This window comes from Candoia aspera, chromosome 17, assembly GCF_035149785.1.
Source record: "Candoia aspera isolate rCanAsp1 chromosome 17, rCanAsp1.hap2, whole genome shotgun sequence".
Lineage (NCBI taxonomy): Eukaryota > Metazoa > Chordata > Lepidosauria > Squamata > Boidae > Candoia > Candoia aspera.
The window spans coordinates 5,328,801-5,354,908 of NC_086169.1; the positions used below are offsets into that span (position 1 = coordinate 5,328,801).

Sequence of the window (26,108 nt, forward strand, 5' to 3'; positions counted from 1 at the left end):
CTCCCTTGAAGAGAGCAGCCCCAAGCTGCTTGTTCTGTCTGGAGTAGCTCCTTCCAACCCCCCCCACCCCCTTTGCATCCGAGAGCAGCCCAGACAGGTCTTTAAAAATCCACACCGAGTTTTCCAGGGCGGCTTAAATCCTCCAGGCCTACTTGTTGGTCATTTAGGGCTGCCGAGGGAAGTGCTTTTCGCCCTTTCGGTCCAAAAAGGGTTCTTGCTGGAAACACAGGAGTTCATCTGGAAACCGTCCTTGTTTGCCACTGTCAACTAGGCAAGGAAGGGACTATTTATAAAATGCAGCTGGAAGTCTGAGCTTATTTTTAATCTGACTTTGGGTCAGAGTTCAACAGTGATGAAGAAGTGGCTACAATTTCACTTGTTAAAGTTACGCTGTTCCTGATAAATACCTCCATCCGCCCCCACAAAGATTTCCAGCTTTTCTGGAAAGAATCTTAACAGACCTGTAGGAGAGTCTTCTGCTAACATCACCTCTTGGGCGGTCCTTGTCGTATGGATTTGGGGCACCAGAGAAAGCGTTTTGGCTAGTTACATTCCTGCACAGGAACAGAGCAGAGCTGGCAACTACTGAACCTAGAAAGAGCCCTTATCCCCAAAATGTACCAATATAGTCCTCGCTTAAAGACCATCTGTTCAGCGACCATTCAATATTACGAACGCGCTGAAAAAATGGACTTACGACCGGTCCTCGCGCTTACCACCATTGCAGCACTGGGGTCACGTGATCAAAACTCCTGCACTTGGCAGTCATGGTGCATTTACGACGGCCGCAGCGTCCCACCTACCTTTGGCTGCCCTTCACAGAATGGCCAAGGTGAAGAGGCCGCCTATTCCACTCCGGCGCCCCCCACGGACCTTCCTCCTCCTTGTAATCCAGAGGGTGGGGGCAGTAGCGAGGGCAAGCTGAGCGCTGGCCCACCCTGCCCCCCCCCCCCAGCAGACCTTCCTCCTTGTCTTCCCGGGGGCGGTGGTAATGGTGGCGGGCTCTGCTGGTGCTGGGCTCACCCCACCACCACCCCGGGGACAATGAGGCGGAGGAAGTAGGAGGAAGGTCAGCTGGGGGTGGGGGTGGCAGATAGGTGGCCATGGAATACAGCGGCCTCTTCATCTTTGCCATGCTGAGCAGGGTGGCCAAGCGGGCAGAGATGGGGGGGGTGACAGGCGGGTAGGGGGAGTTGAAGTGGAGGCAGTTCACACAGGGCAGAAGTGAGTCGGCCTTTTCTGGCTCAGTGATCCCCTGAAAGCGTCCCTTGCCTTGGAATTACTGAGGCTCAGGGCTGGGAGGGACCAAGCCAGGAATGGCTTGGATCAGGATGGGTCCTCAGCTAATGACTGTGCGGGACTCACTTAACGATGGCAACTGGGACTGCCGGATCTGCCATCACTGAGTGGGGTGGTCACGTGCTCTTTTGCTTAATGGCTGCTTCGCTTAGTGACAGAGTTGCAGGCCCCCATTAGGGTCGTTAAGTGAGGACTACCTGTATGCAGGGTTGTTAATAGTACTGCAAATGTTACCAAAATGATATGGTAAAATTAAATTCATCCGGTTTGACAAAATAAAAGGGTGCCATAAGGAAGATGGCCAGGACCTATCTTCCACTGCTGCGGAAATGAGGACCAGCAATAATGGGCAGCTAATTAGGTATTATTTAAATATAAGGAAAAGTTTTCTGACTGAAAGATCCACACCACAGTGGAACGGTCTACCTGCCAAGATGGTGGGCTCTTCATCTCTGGAGGCTTTTAAAAAGAGGCAGGAAAGCCACCTCTCGTGGATGTCCAGTTTTCCTGCACGTTGCAGAAGGTTAGACTAGGTGATCCTTAGGAACCCTTCCACCTCCACAGTTCTAAGGTTCTGTAAGAGGAAACAGGGCAAAGCATTGAAGCAGGTGATTTGAGACCTGAAATAAAGAAGGGGAACTTGACAAAAGTTCGTCAAGAGCAGCAGCCTTCCAAATGGTCACACATTTCACACATCATACTAAGATGCAGCACGGTTCAGTTTTTCTGTACTCTGTTGTGAAAGCCCAGCCAATTATGGCTTGTCAAACCAGCTATAGTTAAGCAAGGTGCAGTTTAGAGTGATGTGTGAAAGGGTTGCACTGGATCATTCCAATGCATTGCCAGCATCCTTTCCCACAGCTTCCTTTCTGACCTATGAGAATGGAAGAACCTCCTTCTTTAAGTAAATGCTGGGATTCTCCAGACTTTTTTTTTTTAGCACCAAAAAGGTCACAGGTTCTGCCCCTGGGGGGTGGGGGGGACAGAATCAATTAGCAAGCAATCAGGAAAAAAAGCCTCTGCCTCAAAAATGGGAAAGCTGCCCACATTCAACTGAGAGTTTTCCCGGGCTACAAGACCAGCCAGCTTGATTTTGGTCTACAAGCTGCTTCTGATATTCAGACCGAACCTGTAACGGTACAAAGAGAATGCAAAGCTGGCTACGGAGCAGATGTCCATCTGGGCTCTACCCTCCTGTTCCTTTTTGTAAGCATCCTGCAGAGAGAAGCATCTTTGGTGCACTGCAGACACCAAACACCTTGGGCAGTTTTGGAAGCCTCTCCCTCTCTCTCTCTCTCTCTCTATCCTTCCTCCTGTGAAATCAAGCCAAGTGGGGGTCTATGCTTCAGTGCTGGGAAACTCTTTATGGAATCAGAAGCAGCCAGGAAAACAAGCGCTCTCAAAAAGAGAAAAGCTGAAGCAGGGGGAAGGGGGGGACCTGCAGCAGGGCGAGCCAGGGAAGTGATCCAGTGGCCGCCAGTTGATCACGCTCAGGAAAAGTAGAATGGAATTTATTGTCATCCCGCTACACACCACGGTGCACATTAGAATGGAATTCCATTGCAATTGGCTCACAAAAAAATAATTACTGTAATATATAATATATATGTATATATTTACTCATTAATATAAGGTTTAGTATCATTATAGACTCATTCGTTTCCATTGTCCCTCCCAGGCCTGGAACTACGTGGTCATCCCCATTGGCTTGCAAGGACGAGGGAAGTGCATCCTGTGGCGTTTGGGACCAAAACCACAAGATGCCTTTCTGCAAGGTGTCTAAAAGCAGTGTTAGTGGGATGTAGGAACTCAAATAAGCAAGCCAAGCTGTACACCATGATGGCTTTCAAATGGCTGCCCATATCACTCCCACTGGCACGGGGCAGAATCTGTGAGGAAACCTGCCACAATTTTTCTGGCTAAACTGCAGCGTGCTAGCAGTTTTCACAGCAATCTGGGGATTAAAGCAGGGATTAAGATTCCCCTTCGTGGAATTTTAGAGAATCCTAGCTTGTTATTTTCAAGCACATCCCCCGCTGGACCTCTCCTACTGACGATAACTAGAAACTCACTGGGAAGAAAAAATGGTCAGAGTCACTGGCTTGAGATGGGCAGCTATATAAACTGAATAAATAAATTGAATAAATAAAGGGCACATGTCACACCACTGCTGTGCTAACTGCACTGGGTACCAGTTTGCTTCCGGGTCCAATTCAAGGTGTTGGTTATTACCTTTAAAGCCCTACATGGCATGGGGCCAGGTTACCTGAGGGACCGCCTCTTCCCCATTACATCAACCTGTCCCACCCGATCGTGCAGGGCGGGCATGCTACGGACCCCATCAGCAAAGGAATTTCATCTAGCAGGGTCCAGGAGGTGGGCCTTCTCTGCAGTAGCTCCCGCCCTGTGGAACATGCTGCCCCCAGAGGTGAGATTGGCCCCATCGCTCCTGGCCTTTCGGCGGAGTCTGGAGACCTGGTTCTGCCGCCTTGCTTGGGGCGGAGAGGGGAATGGATCTACATGGGGATGGTCGCTATAGACCACTCCTCCCACACTTGGACTGCTTTAGATTCTTTCGCCACCTGGATTCTTCATTTTTACCTTTATTTATATTATTTTTGTATTTTTATACTGTGTATTTTATGGTGGTTGTGTTTAATCGATTGCTGTAAGCCGCCCAGAGTCCCCCGACGGGAGGAGATGGGCGGGGACAAATTAGATAAAATAAAATAAAATATAAATAAATAAATAAATAAATTCCAAGCCGGAGATGTTGAGAGCGTAGCTGCCTACGGCTCACACTCTAACCCTGTATGCTTTACAATGCTGGCTTGCCGTTTTGTGCATCATACACGGGCTCTTCTACAGCACTATCTATATGAAATATATTATTAGAAGCTAGATTATATTATGAACCAAGGGACGTCAGCAAGCACCGGAAGCCATCTGCCTGTAGGTTAGTCAATCCCATTTCAATGGCAGTCTCTGACTTTGTGCCAGTACGCCTTTAGTTGGCCAACAGATTTGCTTTATCTCAAAGCCTGACACCAGCACTTCACTCCCAGATAAGAGCCACTTGTGAACCAGAGTGAGTATGTTATGGGGCAACTTGTTTACAAGGCAAGAGGACTGAAAAAAATTCCTGCAGGGAGGACTGGATTTGGGGAATGCAGAGTTTTCCCCTTCACAAACATCTCTTCAGAGTCTAAGGGTCTTGCAAAGCTCTCAAAACCAGCCTTTGAGTCTGTGCTGAAGCCGTTGTGATAACTGCAGCAGCAAAGGGTTGTTGAGAAACAAAACATATTAATAAGATAATCTGGTCAGGAGAAGGGAATATGAAGAGTCCTTAGTGCTCTCTGAGCCTTGTTGTTTTCTTGCAGACGTTTCATTGCCAGGCTAGGCAGCATCTTCAGTGCGAACCAAGTGGTTGCCTAGCCTGGCAATGAAACATCTGCAAGAAAACAACAAGGCTCAGAGGGCATCATGGTCTCCACAGTTCAACCCTGAGCCACAAATTTTTGCTTTGAAGGGAGTATGAATGGAGGAGCAGAGAAAATGTAAGAGGATTTCCCGTTAGCCCATTTGCAATCTATCCACAACTCTTAAGAAAAGAAGAAAATATTTTAAATATAAAATCTGTAGTGCTCTCAGTCATAAAGGAAGTATCAAAAGGGTGTCGGCGGAGACTTAGGAAGCCTCAGAGACAGTCCCAGTATGGCAGGAATCTTTCACGTTTCTAGCTGCCAATGCCAGTTTCTTTTAGGTGCCCAGGAGACCATGTTTCTGGAAGGCTTCCAACCTTGCAGCCTCCTTCTCTCTCTCCCCTATCGTTCCAGCTCTACCTATGGCATCCCTGAACTTCTAGACCCAGCTCTGTTATCCTTCAGCTTGGAGCAGAAGTTTACCAGAAATTAAAAGCATCAAAGCCCAGGGAATCCCTGCTTCTCCAAGATTATCTTAGGGATGAGCAGGATCAGATTAACGTTCAACGTAATTCACTCGCAAAAGCATCCAACGTATACTTTCAAGCAGGATGTACCAAAAGGCGTATTCCATCAGCAGTGTTTGCATGTGCAAAATTCCAACAGAGCTGAGAACCGAAAAGGAAAGGAAAGGTGACGGTAATCTCAGAGGTTTCAAGGCTTCCTCCCACTCTACGTCATGCCATCAGGACAGTCAGTCCTGCAGGTGGAAGATTCTGGAGCAAAATGCAGGGAGCGTGGCTCTTCATGTGGGGCTCTGGCCACCTTGTGTGAGCTGAGAAAACACATTCATAATAGCCTTGTTGTTATGGCCTGGAGAAGGCGACCCATTCACCTTACTCCTGCAGAATCTGATTTCCTAGAATCATAGAGATGGAAGAGGCCAGCTCAGCCACTTTCACGCTGGCTGAGGAATTCCGGGAGTTGAACTCCACACATAAACAGCCAGGACTGAGAAACAGGGTTAATGCTAATCCTCTCCTCAATGCAGATGCCCAGTTTAAAGAGCCCCTGCCAGTGGTCTGACCCCTGCTTGAGCAAAACCAGGGATGGGGGCCCCATCGTTCTGCCTAGGAAATCAGTTCTATTTTCAAATTACTCCGGTCAAAGATACTGCTAACATTCATTCAGAATTTCTCTTCCTGTAACTTATGACCTTCATTCTGTGTCTTCAGCTCTCGGCCAACAGAGAATAGGCCACAGGCCTTCTTCTGTAAAATTCCTCTCCATGTTATTTCCCCCCAGAACACAGTTCAACCACCCTGCCAAAATCACCAGAGTCCTCAAAAGGCCAAACAGCAGCACACAGCTAGAGAAACAAAACTGAGAAGATGAAGGAGGGGACAAACATCTGCCTTAAATAGAGTCAACTCAATGCTCCATAGGAGTCTTTCCCAGCCATTCCTGGAGATACTGGACACTGAACCTGGGATGAAATATATTTGCAAAGCCACCTGAACAAGCAACATGCAACTGGGATGTTGTGACATTTCTCTATTCCAATTTATCTTCCTCACAACACCTGACCGGAAGGCACCTTTTCCTTGTCAGCATCAGTGGCCACATGAAATAACAGCAGCAACCAGGTAACAACTAGACATAAAAACCTACCGAGGGTCCCTAAGTCGTGTTTCATTTCAGACATGTCGCAATACTGAATCTTCTGTCTGCTGCAAGACTGAGAAATAAAAGGCTAAACGTGGGATCTGAAATCACCAAGCACCAGAAAGAAGAAGAAAAACGCTGGCGAGGACAAGGCGGTGTAACTAACGGTCGGAGTGGGGTTCAAGTTCTACCAGATTCATACTCCCTGACCCTGGGTAGGCAGGGGGCAGGAAGGATGTCCTTCATCCTCAAACTTTTGGCCTTCTGACACCATGGTCAATGTACTCCAGTAATCGTGATGCTATGAGTGCATTTAGTAAAAGACAACAGAGAAGCCGGGAGCATCTACCATCTGTCAAGGCTTCTTGTGAGATAAGAGGGAGAAAATCAATTCTAGAAGCACCCATGGCCCATGCTCAGCCTCTCCTGAATTAAGGCAAATTGCTTAAAACATTTGAAGTAGAAAGGGCTTCTATTTGCCTTCCTGCTAGCCATCAGGCTGAGGAGAAAGATGCAAGCAGCAAACACGCTTGCACATTATTCAAGGACACCAAAGTAAACGCAAGGCACCTCTGCTTTTCTGGCCGGCTGTAGTATGATGCGTGCCATCCGTAAAAATAGCTGAGGTATAAAAGGAGCCATTAATAGCATGACTGCCCAGGCACACATGTAAGACCACTCCAGCTTCTTCGTTCAGAGCTACAGGCAAAATCTGAGCTCATTCAAACTTTTCCCAGGCAGCTTCCACAGCTCCACACCATCCCTGGGAACCGTACAGGAACTTCAGGCTGTTCATTCAGGTTCATTCAAGCAGTCCTCAGGGCTGCAAGACTTGCAGGGTGCCTGATAACAATGCTTCGCTTCAGCGTGGCTATTTGTCTTAGCCTTTATAATGTACAGCTAGGCCTGTGATGTGCCAGGCTTCCCCCGAGGAAAACGTTCACACGTTCCTATCACCTCGTCTTACTTTCTTAGGCACCTCTTTGCTGCAACTTCAGACCTTATAATGAACGACCCCTCCAAGTATTAGGTAATGGAAGCAAGCACGTTTAGGACGAAAGAGGTGAAATGAAAGCCAAGCCAGATAAATATTCACTATTGCTACTTGAGAGCAGGAAGGGATAATTTTACACAAACGATAAACCTTCCTGCCTCTTTGAGCCTAATGGCATGATTTGATTCAGTTCTGAAGGAAAAGAAGAGAAGAGAAGAGAGGAGGGGGTGGAAGGAAAGATTTACTGGGTTGCTCAGGACAAACTGCAAATACCACTATGGATATTTGGGTCCTCCCAATGGGATGGGTTACAACTCCAACACTATTCTTCCCAGTCAGAATTGCTACCCTGACAGGGGATGCTGGGCATTGTTGTCCAACGCCTCTGTGTGCACAAGAGCTTCAGAAAGGCTGTCCTCCAGAACAGGATCAGACAGATGGATGGAGGAAAAAAAAATAATAATGAGGGAGAGGAGGAAGAAAGAGAAACCTAGTGTGTGCCCATTCTCTCCGTCAAGCAACAGGAAAGTCACAACTGCAGCTTGATGTCCTGCGCAGGGAAGGACACCCATCTTTCTCCCAAGAACTCACCAGCCCATTAAGTCGTCTCCATATTGCCGAGGTCATGGGGGAGCTGTGAGCTGAAGAGGACTTGCTGCCGCTGCTCCTAGCCAGTTGCTATTTCCTTGTGAAGGAACCAAAAGGTTACTTCCCTGTGTATGGCATTAGTACCGCCTCTTCCTGCCAGCCTCTTCCCCCCCCCCCAAAATAGCTGGAGTGAGAGAGAGAGAGAGAAAGAGAGAGAGTGAGATTTGCATTTCAGAGAAGGCTTCCTGCTGTTTTGGCAGCCACAATCAACTCAGATGCTACAAGGAGGAATAAGGGGATGTGGGTGAGCGTCCCATCTATTCCCATCACCCCAAGCTCATCTCAGGAAAGAAACAAGGAGGCTGGCCTGTTTCCAGAAACTTAACATACCTTGTCGCACATAATGCAGGGAGACACCGCCGCAGCTGGGAAAGATCGAGCAAAGAGGCTACTGTCGCTGCGGAGAGGCAGGAAACAAGAGACGCTGAGCATTGGTGACGGTGCCACAGAAACAAGATTGTGCAATATATATATATATATATATATATATATATATATATATATAAATAAAGTGGGGGGAATTGTTTAAGAGAGGCAAAAGAAGAAGGGAAATTAAGGGCTGGGAAAGAGCTGCAGCATTTAGCCCATTTCCTCCTCTGGGTATTAAGTCACATCTGGGGCTGTCGCACGGTGGCTTGTGGGCTGACCAACCCACCCTGGATGTCGCAAACCTGCTTAGATGCCTCAGATAAGCTGAGATTCTCTATTCTTGGCCTTAGGTCTGCAATATGGAGATTACCAGCACTTTAGAGTACTGTTGTTCAGGATTAGACCCTCATATATTGAAGTGAGAGCCAGTTTGGTGTAGTGGTTAAAGGCACCAGGCTAGAAACCAGGAGACCATGAGTTCTAGTCCCACCCGAGGCACAAAGCCAGCTGGGTGACCTTGGGCCAGCCACTCCCTCTCAGCCCTAGGAAGGAGGCAATGGCAAACCACTTCCGAAAAACCTTGCCAAGAAAACTGCAGGGACATGTCCAGGCAGTAACCAGAAGTCCTGACTTGAAGGCGCACACACACACACACACGCACACACGCACAACAGAAGCATTTCGAACACTCAAACTATCTTATAGATGGCCTTAAAGGTGTTGCTGAACCGAAATTTCACAGAGATCCCAGCCATACTGGCCAATGGAAAAAGATGGAAACCAGCCACTCCTGCAATGCCAGTTTGCCTATCTCTATAATAGCAGGCTGACCTTTTAAAAGTTTAATGTTCCTGAATTCACATTTTCAAAGTGTGTGTTGGTGTGGGTGATTCCCTTATCCGACGTTGTTCTATCATTGCAAAAGTGGCTTTGTTCTCCTGGTGCCCTACATTTCGTCCTGTACTATTATTTAAAAATGTTTCCCATGTTTTATTTGTCAGCCACTTGGAGAGAGGGGTCAGACTGCCGAACTGAAATGCACGGAAGAAAGGTTCTTTAAAAAACTGATCAAATGAGGGGAACTGGGAAGCATGCTTTTATAAACTGGATAACAACACTACCTCACAAGCTGCTCCCCACCCTCAGCACATGCTGTCGATGGGTCACAAGTTATTTATAAAGCATAAGTACCTAGAGACCTTTTATGGACTTATCCGCTGGGCTGTTTTCACCCTGAACGTTTCTTTTTTTTTTTTTTAACTTCAATTATTACAGGAAAACCGACAATCTGATACAACCCTTCGATCAAAATTGGCAGTTGTCTGCTTTCTTACTTTTGAGCCAAGGTTCAAAACAGATTTGCAACAAATGTATTAATACCTTAAGACTGTGTAAACTATTTAAAACAACCTTAACAGAGCTGAAAGCAGGTAGGGCCACCATGCTTCTTGTTCCTAGCTTTTTCCTTACATACTGAAACCCGCTGAGCCAGGCACGGATCAAAGCTGAACTCCTAAAAATGGTATTTCTAATTGGGCGGAGGGTCTGTTTGTTTATTTATTAATTTATTATTCAGATTTGATTACCGCCCCTCTCCCCCAAACGAGGGACTCTGGGCGGCTTACAATAAAATCAAGCTCCAAACGTAAGCATTAAAATCTCACAAAAGCGACGACGTCACAATTATTATAAAATACAATAAATAAATATAAAATCCAAGAAGCCATAAAATCCAAGCTGATGGGAGGGACTCCAGGGTGCGAGCCACCCCGGTTGCCTGAAAGCAAGTCACAGATTTCCCACCACAAGATAGAGACGCTTGCGGAAGAATCTTTGACGGTGACCTCAAGGCAGGTGAACAAAACAACAGGTGTTCTCCTTTAGGTAGAGCAGAGCTTTTAAAAGGAGACTGATAGCTCAGCCACATTTGCAGACCGGTCCGTTTGCTACTGAGACACGCAAACAAGAAGTTATAGCTTGTTGCTGGCTTCTGTTCCCTGGTTTATTTGGGAAAAGTGAACTGGGGGGCTCTGATCTGGATGTTGTGATCCACAAGATACAGTTGTGACTTGTTTTGTCACTCCTGCTGGCGGTAGGCAAGCAAAACCCCCAAATTCTAAGAATCCTAGGAGTAACATGCAATTCTTCTTTGATTTGTTCAGTCGTGTTCAATTCTCAGAGGCTGCCTGGACAGGTCCCTGCAGTTTTCCTGGGAAGGTTTTTCAGAAGTGGTGTGCCATTGCTTCCTTCCTAGGGCTGAGAGAGAGTGATCACCCAGCTGGCTTCATGCCTAAGGCAGGACTAGAACTCACAGTCTCCCAGTTTCTAGCCTGGTGCCTTAACCACTTCACCACCTCAGCATGAAAATATGACCTCTGAATTGTGCTTGGAAAGGAATCAAAGGCGGTGAAGTTCCTCCAGGGTCAATAACTCAACTGTTAAGACACGAGGATCAGCTCCGCGTCAGGGTCCTGAGGCAACTGGTATGCTTTATTTCCTACTCTAACAAGAGGCACAATAGAATCAACGCCCTCCCTGCGCATTTCAGGAAAGTATTTGTGTAGGGCCTTGTTTAGACTCAACCTTCTGTTGAGTATTGTGGTGGCGCTCGAACATGCCTTCACGGGCTGCTTCCAAACACTTAGAAGCAGCAGATCCCGCTATCTAAATCTTTGGCAGTGTGGCTGATGAGTGCTGTTGGCCATCCTTCAAAGCTTGCCATGTAATCTGAGATTGAACCTGGTGTCCTCCTCCTGCATCGTCTCTATTAAAAAACATGCTGAGGACAACCCCTGAAGGAGGCTTGGCCTTTTCCCTCTATTCGCCCCTCCCTCCACCAGCATGACATGAAAAAGGTCTTTGTTCAAACAAGAGGCAACTTCAACAGTCCAGAAGGACACCCTTCCTGGGAAAGAGGAAAACATACAGACAAGTCAACATCCCTCTCCTAGGAAGACAGAGTGAAAATTTCAACTCCTAGCAAGGCAGCTGCTATGTAGGAAAAACATTCAGTAAAATCAACAATATTCCAAGTTTTCTGGCTGGAGTTTTTCCACATGACTGTGAAGATGCTGGAGAAGATGGGGGCCATTGGCAAGCAAATCCAGAGCTCTGCTTCTAAACTACAGCTTTTTCTCCAAAGCGACTGGGGGACCTGGTTGGCTAAGTATATAAATTAAGAGCACCCCGTTATCAATTCCATGCCCAGCCTCTGCTTCCTCCTTAAAGGTTGTTCAGTTTTTATCACTCCCTGGCACTGAGAGACAGAAAAATGCACATGTGTGAGAAACAAGTCATACACCTTTGTGCCAGGAGCTGCCTCAGTGCACCCGAAGGCAGGATTGGAGATGGCTGACCACAGAGTCTGGGCTAATTAAAACATTACAAACCACTCTCCTTTGCTAAGGTGCTAAAAGAGGACAGCCAAGTCAGACGTGGGATTCATACACCGGCATTGCTCTAATCCATAATGGGGCTGGTTCGTTCTGTCTCAGCACAAAGCGTGCACCTATCCGCTTTGTTAGCATCAATTACTAATGTTGAAAATGTGCAGACCTCTTGCATCTTAGCCTTTTGACCCAACAGTTTATTATTTTTCTCCCTGAAACTGTGGCATGCAAGTGCTAAGCACTTTACTGCACTGCACACAATCTCTTCTACAGTGTTCTTCAAAGTGCCACCACAAAACTCTTGTCTCTATAATCAAGCATATTCAAACACACACCTGCAACTTCCTAGAAAGTCAGAGATTATTTCCTTTTTTTTAAGTTTAGATGCATCCTGTCACAGAAGGATCTGCAAGGGAAACCCCTACTGATCCAAATGTACACAAAACAAAGGGACATCCGCAAACACTAGAAGAGAACCCGGAGTGTTTGATGTGGTTAAGACACACAAGTTAGGATAACATTGAGCTAAAAAGTTGCCATCTTCTCAACCCCATCTGAACTGGGACCATAACTCCTAACATTTCCAGCCAGCATGGCTGGAGTTGGGGGGTGAGGTTGGCTTAATGTACTCTTGAGGTTTCTACTGAGAAGGCCCACAAGGCCTTGTCACAGTTTTAAGTACCATTCAAGCCAATTTCTTCCACATGGGAAGGGCTAGGAAGTTGTGGCACCTCTTAATTCCCCTTCACGTACCAGGTGGCTACTGTGGGGTCCACAGAATAGCAGCAAACGTCATCCTAAGGCATCATAAAATGGGTGACTCTCTTGATCTTCAAGAGTACTTCATTCACATGGTTAGGACAGAAACGATGGGACATCTGCTGGAAAGTCTGACCAGCCACCGTTTAAAGGAATTATTTCCTCACTCAATTAGCTTCATTATCTAAGTTTGCTTTCATGTATGTATGTATGTATGTATGTATGTGTTACTGCAAAACTGACAGTTTAATTATTTATGCACCTGACCATATTTTAAGCAGCCAGGTAGCCTAACTCCATTCCTCTTTGAGATCGGCCAGATCATCACTCCAGTTCCTAAAATGACTGCTTTGTAAATACCCACTCAACTCACTCTGAACCTAGAGCTCTTTCAACCAAGAGTATCCGGCCCCTGTTTTTGTTGTTGCTGCTTAATTAGTTCCACTACAATGTCCCACTGTCCTGGTACACAATGGAGTCGTCCCAAGCTGCTTCATTTGACGTGGGTTCTGGTTTCCATGTACTGTGACACGGGGGGAGGGGGGGAGAGAAAATATAAGCTGCTGATCCACAAAGACAGAAGAATAAGAGGAAAAGGACAGGACCCTGCACTCAGAAAGGCAAGAGGGCATCATGTTCGGCCCCCCGCTCAGCATTCTCTTACGGTTCTAAGTATTCCCCCCCCCACACTGAAGTCGAAGATGCAGGAAAAGAGTGTGATATATGAGCTGCTTACTTTGAGTGGGATGCACCAACCCACCCAATCATTTCAAACACTGGACTGTATCTTCAATGGTGCCTTCGTATTGATCAGCGGTGGCCCTTCAGAGGTCCAAGTGGTGAAAAATCTTTCCCACCTCTACTGCATTTGCCTTACCTTTCACCTGGAGACAGTGCTGAAAGCCTCTGCTTTACAGTTAGTCCTTCTATGGCAGGGTTCCTCAACCTTGGCAACTCTAAGCTGTGCGGACTTCAACTCCCAGAATTCCCCAGCCAGCCAAGCTCTAAGGCACACCAGGAGCAACCCAACTATCTGGAAACGGAGTCAAATTAACAGCTGATTCATAGCTCACATCCTCAAAGTTGAAAGGCACTAAGGAAGTCAAGGCATGATCCCGGGCCCTACCAAGAGGGGTCCTTTCCTCGCATGCACACCCTCGCTTCTGTCCCTGAAGGAAGTGGAACCAAAGAATAATGAATTGTCAGCTGGCTGCACCCCAGTGCTTTGCTTGAAAGTAAGCCCATTGGGCTGAGAAGGTCAAAGCACTGGCGGGGGTGAGGGTGGCTCCATGGCGGCACAAAGGAACCTCATTGATCTGCCTCCTCATAAATCGTCTGAATTTAACGGGAACCCACTCAGGGAACAGACAAGCCCCCAACACGTTTGAGATGCCGGTGAGCCCACCAACCCAGAAGGATTGTCTCCCCTGGGCCGAGAGGTTATACCTTCAATAGATAAGGCTCACAATCTGGTGAAAGGATTTGTAACCCCCAAGTCAATCTCCAGGCAGGGCTGGGACAGACCTTGCCTGCAGACTTGGGAAATTGTTTGCCAGTGACAACCTGGGTTCAAATGCCGTGCTAAGATGGGGTAGGGTATATTTACTTTTTGCTCAGTCCGTGTGTTTTCCACACGCCCAGCTACTGTGGTTTGCCAATCATGGTTTTATAATGCAACACAACGAACGAGCCCAGGAACTGTTATTTATATAATAAACCAATATTAAGCAAACCAAGTCATTGTCAACAAAGCTGGGCCTGACAGACCCAGGGCCTGACTCAGCTTCCCAGGTGTTTACAGAAATGCTGCCCGCATAGTTTTACAACAATATATCAGATGGGTCAAAAGCTGACTCAGTATATAATGTCTTCAGCAGACTAAGGACAGATAGCTCAATGGCAGAGGGCTTCAGTCATTAGAATCTGCTATTTTTGGAACACAAAAATGTGTTTTCTCTGTGCTTGTCAGGTGCAGACAGATTAAAAACAAAAAAAGCCTGTTGTGGCAAAGAGGCAGAAGCACTATTTCTCAAATGGCTTAATGCTACTCCGGTGTGAGCTTTGAGAAAAACAATAGGGTAAACTGCTATCAGGACATGCATCCCGGCAAGGGGACCACAAGGGGTTTCTCTAGTCTACTTGCAAAGCCAGGACTGGTCCGGCCCCTAATTAATTAGCATTCGCTGCATAAGGGAACAATCAGAATAATTAAGGTAAAGATTTTGTTTCCCCACCTCTCAGGGGATTCATGCTGTACTGAAGAGTTAAAAGGAAGAGCTAGTTAAAAGCAGCATTAGAGAAAAAGAAAAAAACAAAACAGCTCAGCCATATATTCTGTTTTCACAGGTCAGATGGTAAAGCAAGCGTGCCCATAAATAGAAGATACACACAAACCAAATCATGGGGCAGCAGGCACCTCCATCCCCCCAAAACCCTGAGTCACGGTCCTGCAAAAGCTTTGTGATAGAAAAGAAAACACGCAGGGAATAATCGTATCAATTGAGTGTAATTTTCATTAAATCTGTATTTGGCTTCAGGTAAAACCAAAATTTTGCTTTGCACACCACCAACCCTGCCCAAGGTTATTGCAGAGGTGGTGGGGGGGAAAGGTTGCTGGTTTGCTGAGTTATGGCTGTAACTGAATAGGGAATCTGCCTCCCTCACAAAAGAGCATCTGAGGGGAAGGCTCGAAAACAGCCACCGTTTGCCCCAATCCTATCACAATGCAAAATGTGGCAGCAAGAAAGCAGAAAAGCTTGCTCTTAACAGCAAGGGAGAACTCTGATTTATTATTGCAGCTAAGTCCTACGTTCTGTGGGGCGGCTGGTTCTCAGGCAGAGGTGAAGCTTCACCTGACTCGCAACAGACTGGCAAGCATTCTTAAATACTACATTCCGTTTAAATTATGGTGCTGGAAGGAAGGAAGCTTGGGGGTAGCCAGCAGAGGATTTGCATTTTGTCTGTTGCACGCACACCGGCAGGCAGTCGCAGAGTTGGGGAACGCCTGGGATACGCTAACTAAAATGCACTTGTTAAATGTCAGTGATGTATTGGTGCAAGAGAAGTAAAGCCATTCGAGGCTGGGATCCTGCAAAGGTTGAGGGCTGCTGCCTTTTGCATCTCGATGGTGGTTCTAGCAAAATGACCACCGCTCTCTCTGAACAGACACTGCGCGAGCTGAAATCTGCGGGACTCTGAGCTGCCTTTCCGTTACGTTTCCCCATTGTCCAAAACCACAGTGGGCTTTGAACAGGAGATCCGCAAGCTTAATGAATCAATTAATTAAAGGGCTTAAAAGGCCAGCAAAATTATCTTTCAATGGTCTGGAGAATGGGTGGGGCAGATATGTATGTAGGAAAGAGGCTAACATTACCCTAAGCTTACATTAAACTGCTTGTTGCAGCAACAGAGGAAGCAGTGTGTCGAAACGGATGTGGCTTCCCGTACTTCTCTTGTGCCAATGCTATATTGGGATTTCTTCACACCTCTAGGATCTTTTGAACTGTAGGCTATTTCTCACAACAAGCGTGCTACTGTTCTTCGACATTTACCCAGGCCCCTGAAGGAGGTTTTTTTTCACCCTTCTCTCTTTTACTTACATGAAGAAATATTAAGCAGCCTCCGATTAAATCAAATCCCTGTAAAGATGACTAGGCTTTTTTTTTAAAAGCTCATATCTAACACAAAGGAGACCAAGACTACAATTAGACCAGGGTCTCTCGACCAGGGTTGCGTGGCACCCTCGGGTTCCGCGAGAGGTCACTAGGGGTTCCCTGGGAGATGACAATTTATTTAAAAAATTATTTCCGATTCGTGAAACTTCACATCAAAGAGGCAAGTTTCATTCTTTATTTTCAGTTTAAGAGCCCTGTTAATGCATACAGACAGGCCTACCCGTGAAACGAACATAATAATTTGGTAACTTCTGGCCTACATTTGAGCCTGGATGTGCAGGGGCTCCCCGAGGCCTGAAAAATACTTAAAGGGTTCCTCCAGAGTCAAAAGGTTGAGAACGGCTGAATTAGAGCTTCAGCTTCGGTAATGGGCTACTTGTTAGAACTGGGCTATGCAAATCCAGACTGACAACTCAGAAATGGGACAGGTTGCCATGGACCTTGCCCATAGAGGCAATCCATCAGAGCCTGCACACACACACCTGAGAATGGACTTGGGGAGAAGGAAGCAACTGATACGCCGAGGACTCGGTGGATGAAGGAAAGCGAGATGGCGTGGAGAGCTGGCAGTGCTGAACGCATTTGTGGTCAATCTTGAGAGGAGCAAAACGCTAAAAACAGCAAATGGGCTATTAACTGCAAAGAGGCTGAAAATGAAGGAATATTTTATCACATCTTTAGAAGTAACAACGAGGCTTCACATTCACTTGGGCAAGTCAAAGCAGGCACACGCAAGACCGTGCAATAAAACGGTACCAGAGTATTTCACACACAAGATTAATAAACTGCCTTTGTGTGATGCTTCAGGGATCCTGCAGGCAAACAACATTTCCAATTTACAGCCTGAATTTGGCATTCTGGTATCTGTCAATGGAAAGAATAATCTACCACAAAAAACTACTTAAAAAAAAAAAAATCTGATGGCATCTTAAAAGCTAACACATTTTTAGAGTGGAAGATGCATTTATGCCCCAGGGACTGTGTCATCCAACGCAATGAAGCATTGCTCTGTTACTCTGAGAAATTTATTAAATCTTTATTTTGTCCGCTTTGTTTAAGGCTGTGGACCATTTAATGCTTTCTTATGTGCCCCGTCATTCTTTCAGGAAAGGGTACTAACCTTCTGCTGACAAGGAGCAGTTCAGAAAGAAAAAGTGCACCAAGTTTATGGGGGGAGAGAATTGTTAGCATGAAAAACTGCCATGCGTTCTCTGACACCCTCAAATTACATTGGACTAAGGGCCCTGCTGGATTACGAGCACTGCCAGGATTGGCTGGAGAGTCTAACACATCTACAGGAGAGGTGTGCAAACCATTCTGAAGTGGAAACACCCAGAAATGCCCCATTTCAGCCTCAGAACAGTCATTCCCTCACTGCAGCCTTGAAATAGACCATCCTGTCCGTGACATGGAAGTTCGAGCAGCTACTCTCTGGCCCTGGGCAGTGCAGGAATGCTTCTGGAAAACTAGAATAGCACCAGAAAATTGTGAATGAGATTGGGACAGTCAGAGTGGGATGTTTTGAGAGCACGTGCAAACTCAAAAGGTTTTGCACATTTGTAATCTAGCAAGCACCAAGGGAAGAAGCAGGTGGTGATGGCAAGTATAAAACAAGGAAGGCTTTGCAACCCGTGATGCAGGCGTGCTAGAATTATCCTCATCCCATTCTTTGATGCCAAAGGGTAGCAATAAATATGAATCAGTGCTGAAATTAATAATCATATTTATAAACAGCCCATATGGCAAAATATTTTCTGTAGTGAGCTAGCCACTGTACAGTGAAGCAGATCTGACACCACTTATGAATTCTAAGTCAGTCATTTAATGCAGAAAACTTAGGAACACCTTCATAGCACATGGTAAAGTTTTGAGGATCCCCCGGTTTCTGAGCATGACACTTTTTTGGTTTAAAAGTCCAATTTGCAATGTTTTATTTTCTTGAACAGAGACATGCAGGGTGGACTTAGGTAAAAGACAAATGAGCCCACCTGCTCTTGATGAACCAGGCCGTGCTTAGCCTTGCCTGCAACTAGGGTCTACAACTAATGTTATCCAAGTGAAATGTCTGCTAAAAAGACAAGTTTTTCCCTCACTTTCCCCAGCCTGCAGATCTATGGCAGGGACCACCCCAAGCAGCACAATAGTTTTGTGTTAACTACTACCCTTCTTTTTGTATGCAATTGTCTTTTCTGATGGGAATAGTCCTAAAGTCTACAGCCCGGTCAAGGAAAATTACCATGCTAAGTAAGGACGCCTTCCTCTCCATCAAAGATATTTCCAAATTTATAGACTCCATTTAACAATTCCAGCTGTTAAAACTTGGGCAGTTACCTCACTGAGGATTTTTCCTGCCTTAACTACAGAGCGTTTCTACGGTCTTTTCCTATCTTCTCTGAATCACAAAGAGAACTTCAGCGCCAGCAATTTCATTTGGGGGAAAGTAACGAAACTCAGGGACAGACTACCTAGCTTTGTTCGCAGAAGGCCGGAGGGAGGTTCAATCTGCAGGTACCTCCAATTTGAGAGAGAGAGAGAGAGAGAGAATGCCCACAGGCAGAATATGAGGGAAACCTCCTTTACCCAAGATTCCCAAAAGGTCAGACGGATAAATAGTCTGATCTAGCAAACACACAGTTTCTGAAATGAAACATTTCCACAAAGACATTATTGGAAAACTGTGTTAGTCTATGGTATCCCCAAATCAGGAGTCTGGTAGTACCTTTTCAGACCAACACATTCTATTAAAAAGCATCTGATGAAGTGAGCTGCAGCTCACAGAAGCGTGTGCCTTTTAATAAAATGCGTTAGTCTGAAAGGGTGCTACCAGACTCCTGATTTTAATAAAAGTAAGTCTTTTCTATGATGCAGCATTGCATGTCTTCAGCATCTTGCATTTAAAGTGTAAACTTGAACTTAAAATAAAACCCAGGTAATACAAACGGCCCCAACCAGGAGCACTATAAGCTATAAAATTGTAATTTTAAAAAATGGATCCATTTGGAAAGTTATGTGACAACCAGAAAAGGACTCTGGAAAGAGGAAGAGAGAATGAAATCACTTCTGACTGAACCTGTCAAGCAGAGGTATAAAAAAGCCACCATGTAAATTGTTACTGCTCATTGCCGGGGCTTAAAATTCTTGAAGCTTTGACCGAGCTGAATAAGAGCAGGTAGCAAGCAACACCTGGCTGGGCCTGAGAAGCTCAGTGGGGTCAGGACTGATTAGTAGCTGGATGAAGATCACCAAGGAATACCGGAAGTAGGCTGATAATTTAAAAAAACAAACAAACACTATCTTGGAAGAAAACAGAACCGCCCCTACATTTTGGCCAAGGCAACTACACGGATGTGTCCATGATGTCACCAGTCTAGCTCAACTTGGAGATGACTTCGGACAGGGAAACCAGTTCAGCTGACACAAACGCTGGAAGTTCCACACACACCTACTCTCTAATAGGCCTTACTGTGGTTGTCTTTTGGGCCGTTGCTCTACAGGTAGTCCTCGCTTAACAACCATTCGTTGAGTGACAGTTCAGTTACCACGGTGCTGGAAAAACCAACTTACGGCCGGTCCTCGCACTTATGGCTGCCGCAGCGTCCCCACAGTCACACGATCACGATCTGGGCACTCGGCAACCAGTTCGCATTCACGACCATTGCAGCGTCCCGCAGTCACGTGATCGCCATTTTTGACCTTTTTGCCAGCCAGTTTCCAGCAAGCAAAATCGATGGGGAAACTGCATGATTTGCTTAATGACCACGTGCTTCACTTAATGACAGGGTGATTCACTTAATGACCGCTGCAAAAAGATGTAAAATCAGGTCAGATTCACTTAATGACTGCTTCACTTAGCAACCAAAATTCCAGTCCCAATTGTGGTAGTTAAGCAAGGACTACCTGTACCAAAGTTTGCTTCACCTGTGCTTCAGCTCCCAATTGATAGCTTCTGATGGAACACTGCCACCCCTGCTTTGCAGGGATACCGCAAGCCTCAATTCATACATCAAGATCACACGTCACACCTAGCCATGATGTGGTAATCTGGTCTTGGCTCAGTGAGTTTTGTGAAATAACAGGTGGCTTGTAACCTAAAAGACTAAGAACCTAAGAACCTAAAAACCTGGTTCTGCCGCCTCGCTTGGGGTGAGAGGGGCACCTCTTCATCTTGGGGGTGGCTATTATAGATCTCTCCCCAACAAACAAGATCCGCGCTGCTGGATTGTATATTTTATATTTATTTTATTTTTATAGAGTTATTTATATTGTAATTTATGTTTTTTAATTTTGATTGTAAACCGCCCAGAGTCCTTTTTGGGGGAGATGGGCGGTGATGGAAATCTGAAATATAAATAAATGAACAAACAAACAAACAAACCTTTTGATAGCATGTTGAATGAATCCTGACAATTGGGGCTTTTTTTTAATCCCCAAAGACGGCATCTAAGCAAATTACGGTTTAGCACAAAGTGTGCACCACTCTGAGAGTCATGCAAGAGAACGTGTGAACTGCTTGGAAGTACTACATAAGCATGCCCTTCTTTCACTCAGCATTAAAGCACCTCTGAGTCCGTCCTCTACGACTCTACGTTTGCGGCAGGAGTAAACGCTTAGAAAAAGCTCCAAGCCCCGTTTTGCTCACCCTTTAAAAGAGACATTACTCAATTCTGCATAAAGATGTACTGAGATAAAATAAAGGTCAGTCCAAGCATCTGGAAAATACTGCAGGTATTCCATCACTCTGTGGTTTCAGAGGTGGATACGGGGGTCCAAAGTGAAGAAAATGGTCAAACCAACTATGGAAACTTGGCACACCAATTATCTCATTGTGGAATAAATAGGTAAAGGTAAAGGTTTCCCTTGACATTAAGTCCAGCCGTGTCCGACTCTAGGGGGCGGTGCTCATCTCCGTTTCAAAGCCGAAGAGCCGGCGTTTGTCCGTAGACACTTCCTCCGTGGTCATGTGGCTGGCATGACTAAACGGAATGCCGTTACCTGCCCACCGAAGTGGTACCTATTAATCTACTCACATTGGCATGTTTTCGAACTGCCAGGTTGGCAGGAGCTGGGACTAGCAACGGGAGCTCACCCCGTCACGCGGATTCGAACCGCCGACCTTCCGATCGGCAAGGTCAGCAGCTCAGTCAGCAGCTCAGCGGTTTAACCCGCAGCGCCACCGCGTCCCTTGTGGAATAAATACCTGTGTGCAAATACACACGCTGAGGATCCAGCTGCAGGAATGTAATCCTGGGTGAGCAGTCCTCAGTCACAGTCCAGTCAGAGTACTAAAACAACAGGTGGAGCTGCAAAGGCTGAGCTTGACTCCTCCTTTTATCACAAGTGACCTGCAATCATCGCTCCAATTCTATTGTGAGCTACAAGCCAGATTACGTCAAGCAACTGCAATTCTGGATAATTTATTTATGCATCAACATTACAGTTCCAGCCCCAACCCAGCAATTTATTTCCTCAGGTGTGGCAGACAGGATAACACAGAACCTGGCAAGGTGAAGCTGAGCAAAAGCTGAGAGGGAAGCTTTCATTTCAATTTCTTAATATTCATCTTACAGTAGCTAGGGGACCTGCAGATGTCCTTTTCTACCTGGAGGCACGTGAAGCCGCACCCGTGCTCCCAGGTAGCCGGGGGAAAATGGATTTGCTGAACTGAAACAGCAACAGAACATTGCGTGCCCCAAGTGAACTTTAAGATGGATTAGGCCTAGGAGAGATTTAAAGAAAAAGCACCAAGAGAAAGCGGAAGCTGACCACTCGGGTAGTTTTAATTAAAAGTAGATTTATACACGGAGGGTGCTTTGCCTTGTGAAGTAAATCCTAGATTGCTCAATCTGTCCTTTTTTGGGTGGGTGGCATTTCTGACTTTTCCTTTTGGGAACCCCTGAGCAGAGGTTGCTGGCTCTATAAACAGGCATTTGATCCATAAGAACACAACCGACGATCCCAGTCAATCCGTTGAGTCGTACACTTCGCAAATGCCTCTCCCACCCTTTCCACCGGGGCCTCTGAAAGCACCGCCCTCTTGCCCGCTCCAGCGCAGGGGTGAACAGGACGCAGCAAAGGTAACCGGAGGCACATCCCGACCTGAGTACAGATCAGGTCGTCCCTTTGTGGAAACTGGGAGACTGCCTCTCTTTAGTGACCCTTGATCACCCCGCTAAATTTCTTCGGGGAGGGCCCATAAACAACCCATCAGTGATTTGTGATGGTTAACAGGGGTGGGCTGTGGCAGAGAATGTGTAAGCAAGTTTCCTGTCAATAGGGAGAACTCTGGATGAAGTCTTCTTAATGGAGGGTCTGGAAACAACTGTTATTCTGGAATTTGCCCCAAAAGAGTATTGGCCAATACCAGTCCAAAGACCCGCATGGAAGCTAAGAGAAGGTGTGAGAACCACTGGGACGTGGCCAGTTACCCACCTGATTCAGCTTCCTGCTGTTTACAGCAGTCTAAACAGATGCTTGCAAGGGTTTTTCACTACACGTTTGAGGCAACATTATCTATGCGCATCATGTCAATAGGAAACATATGAAGCCTTAAAAAACAACAACAACACAGTTCAAGGTATTTCCAAATAACGGAATTGAGAGGATCCTGGCTGGCTATAACTTACGGCTGAAGTGAGGGTCGAACCTCATTCACGCTCTCACCTCAAGGTTATATGTTAGAGCGACATGCAAATCATATGTCCAACCACGTATCCCCAGTGGAGCAGGTCAGCAATTTAAGGGACAAACACGTGAAACAAAAGACACGGTAGCCCTCGTATGGTGGCAGCAAAGGAGGTGACTCCTGCACCAGAAAACAAGACAATGGATTTCAAGGCAAAGCCCGGGGCCCTTGGATAATGGTTGGCAAACAGGTGCCCCACTGTTCTCTCCTGCACTTTTACAGGTCAAGCTTCCCTTCACTGAGTATTTACAGAGGCTCCAAGCGTTCCCATCTATCAAGTGTGCCCTGCAACAGGAATATGCAGGTTTTTAAAATCAATCTCTTTTTTCCCCCTCCAGAGTACAGGCCCCAGAAGGGAAGGGAAGGGAAGGGAAGGGAAGGGAAGGGAAGGGAAGGGAAGGGAAGGGAGAAAGAGAATACCAATCCTTAAGAGAACTGGTCTGACCAGTTTAGCCTGGAGGAAACATTACCTCCCTTCTCCGCCCTCCAGATGAAAAGCTACGTGTACTAGGAACTTGCTTGCTTTATAAGAGGAATAAAAGGCCTGCCAACAAGATACTCTGATCATTGATCAATGCAGTCTGCCCGCCTACCTACTTACCTGCCTACCTATCCATCCATCCAGGAAAGGAAAGGAAAGGAAAGATATTGGAACAATTAGTCGCCATCCGTAAATCAGTGACATTTCTAGCTCCTCTTTTTACTAAAGGGTCAGAGAAAAAGTGGTAAGGGGAGAGAGAAATGCCAGCAAGCACACAAAACACGGGGCCCTTCAACCGACGTACTATACCCGGTGTGCATAAAGGAGACAACGCTGCTAAGTGCTGATTGCAGGCTATTTTCCTGAGAATTTTTCCTACGCTCGGGTAAGATTCATGATCCTCGTTGGCTGCCTCAAATCATTCTGAGCTCTGGGTCTGCTTTACAGGTATGATCCCTGATGAACTAGATCTAAGCAGAAAGATCTGATTTATCTCCAGGCAGGTGGAAAATGAACTACAGAAATCTCACCTCTTCTTTCTAGGGGAGGGGAGTCAGGAGTTGAACTGTGATACCAATGGTTATCTGCTTAATCTAAAGGTAGAGGACAACAATTTCTGCACAACATCCACAAAAGCTTTCCTTGCTTGCTTGCTTGAATACAAATGGATAAGTTAGGCCTGAAATGATGGGTCATTTCTGTTTAAATCAGGGACTGTCCATGTCACCGACTAATATGCTTATGAGACCCATCATCCAACTACTGTACCATCTCATATGCATTAATGAAATCTATGCATATTATTGGCAGATGATTCAAAGATACTTCAGAAAAAGAAAGGCATTGCAATAGAATATTTTTATTGCCCCCACCCCCCCACTTCCCGATTTCACACCCCACAGGAAGATGAACTGCTTGAGTTATGCCTTCCCCAGTTCCTCCTGGCACTGCTCACTCAATTGACCAGAGGAGGTGATGGACCTGAGACCAAAAGGACAGCCAGGCCACCTCAAAGAGAGGTTTTCGGTCAGAAAGAAAAGGGATCAAAGGCTTTCGGACACACTGCAAGGCTTTGCTGATCAAGAACTTGCTCAACAAGGGAAGCACCAGGTCTGTAAAAGTTTAGATACATCAAAAGCATCAGAATGACTGACTGAGTAAACCAGTTCTCCTTTGGGAACAGGGTTCCCAATAAACAGAGAACTTTGTATGACTGCAGCAACAGGATTTAAGCAGCATGTAAGTAAGTATTCAGGCAGAATGAAAGAGTAAGTCTTTCCTCCTTTTTCATTTTTAAAGAGGATTGAATCAACAAGTGTTAACTAACACACAAAAAGGAAGGCTTTACCCCCCCCCCAATTTTATTTTATTGCTGAGCCAATTGTAACAAAATTTCATTTTAATGTACACTTTGGTGTATAGTGAAATGACAATAAAAGTTATTCTATTCTACTCTACTCTACTCTAATTCAACCCCCAAAGGTAAAGCTTGGTGGGTGAATGGTGGGTGAATGAGAGCAGGGGAGCATCCTGTCACCCTCATCAGGAGACAAAAATACATTAAAATTCCAGCTGTTAAACTTGGGCAGTTACCTGCAACAGCTGCACCTTAGTGTGTGTTTTTTTTCCCTGCCTCAACAAATGTAACCTGAAACAGCAAAGGAAAGCTTTGGAGGGGGGGGGACATTTTGTGGCAGTCACGACTAAATGTCAGCCAAATTTAGTTATTTTGAAGAAGCCAATGAGAATTGCAAATGAGATGAGGGAGAGATGTTGCTTTTTAAAAAGACAGGATTCTTCAAACCTGCATTTGCCTTAAAACCGCTATCAGGAACACCAGAAGGTCATGATCAACAAAAACAAAAGCCAAACTTGAGATTTTTGTTTTGTTTTGCTTTCTCTCCCCCTTTCTCATTTTTGTGACTCCCCTAACACAAGGGATGCTGGAGATATATTTAGGATGCTGTTATACATGTCTCACTTCCACGCTAGCCGTTCTTTTTAGGCCTCGTTGCTAAGACACATGGTATATGAAGAGAACCCCAGTCCCCGAGTTAACCGTGTGTTCAGGCTGAGAAAAAGAAGGCGGCTGCTGAAAGTGGTGGCTTTGGAGAGAGGCTGCTGCTGCTGCTGCTGCTGCTGCTGCCGCCCCAAGGGGGGCTATGTCGATCACCAGGTGGGAAGAGAGCAAAGAGGCAGAGCAGAGGCTCCTCCCGGGGGAATGCAAGGCTTCCTAGGTGCAACTCCTCCGGCTGGCGTTTTCCAACCACCACCACTACAGTACTTACTGCTGGCCAACTTTCCCCTGTAATCCATCGAGCGCGTGAAAAGGGCACTTACCGCCTTTCCAGAACCAGAAGAACAGCTCCCTGCCTCCCCCCACACCCCCACCCCCGCCACCCCTTATCATTTATCTTTTTTGGAAAGCAGAGCCTTTGCTCCCCTTTAAAATCACCAACAACCCAGAATCCAGCAGTGCTTAATAGGGCAAAAAGATGCTTTTGGCCGCCACATCTTGAGTTCTTCAGGGCAAATCTTATTCAACTGGCAGGCAATGACCAATGCTTGGGGGGGGGGGGGTGCGCGCACGTGCGTGCGTTTTTAATTCCCCCAGCCAAATGTTAATTATTATGCACATGCTGTCTTTTCCAAGTGATATCCCAACGCAGTGCATAAATCCAAATCTTACTAACATCTAACAGCCACAAAATAAAAGGATATTAATA

The 26,108-nt window shown here is 46.1% G+C and overlaps 1 protein-coding gene across 8 annotated transcripts in view; it reads right to left on the minus strand.

Moving 5' to 3' along the window:
• Window positions 1-26,108, minus strand: part of MARK2 (microtubule affinity regulating kinase 2) — a 104,815-nt gene that overhangs the window by 72,669 nt on the left and 6,038 nt on the right. The window contains exon 1 of one of the 8 annotated variants that reach the window (XM_063316593.1): window positions 22,649-22,724. The exons of 6 other annotated variants lie outside the window; for them this stretch is intronic. Coding sequence is in view for 1 of the 2 variants with exons in the window: in XM_063316589.1 (XP_063172659.1) it covers window positions 7,972-8,007 (36 nt within the window). In the remaining variant the exon portion in view is untranslated. Of the gene's footprint in view, window positions 1-7,971; window positions 8,044-22,648; window positions 22,725-26,108 lie in introns of those variants that run through there. One more of the 8 variants, XM_063316589.1, reaches the window with a different exon arrangement.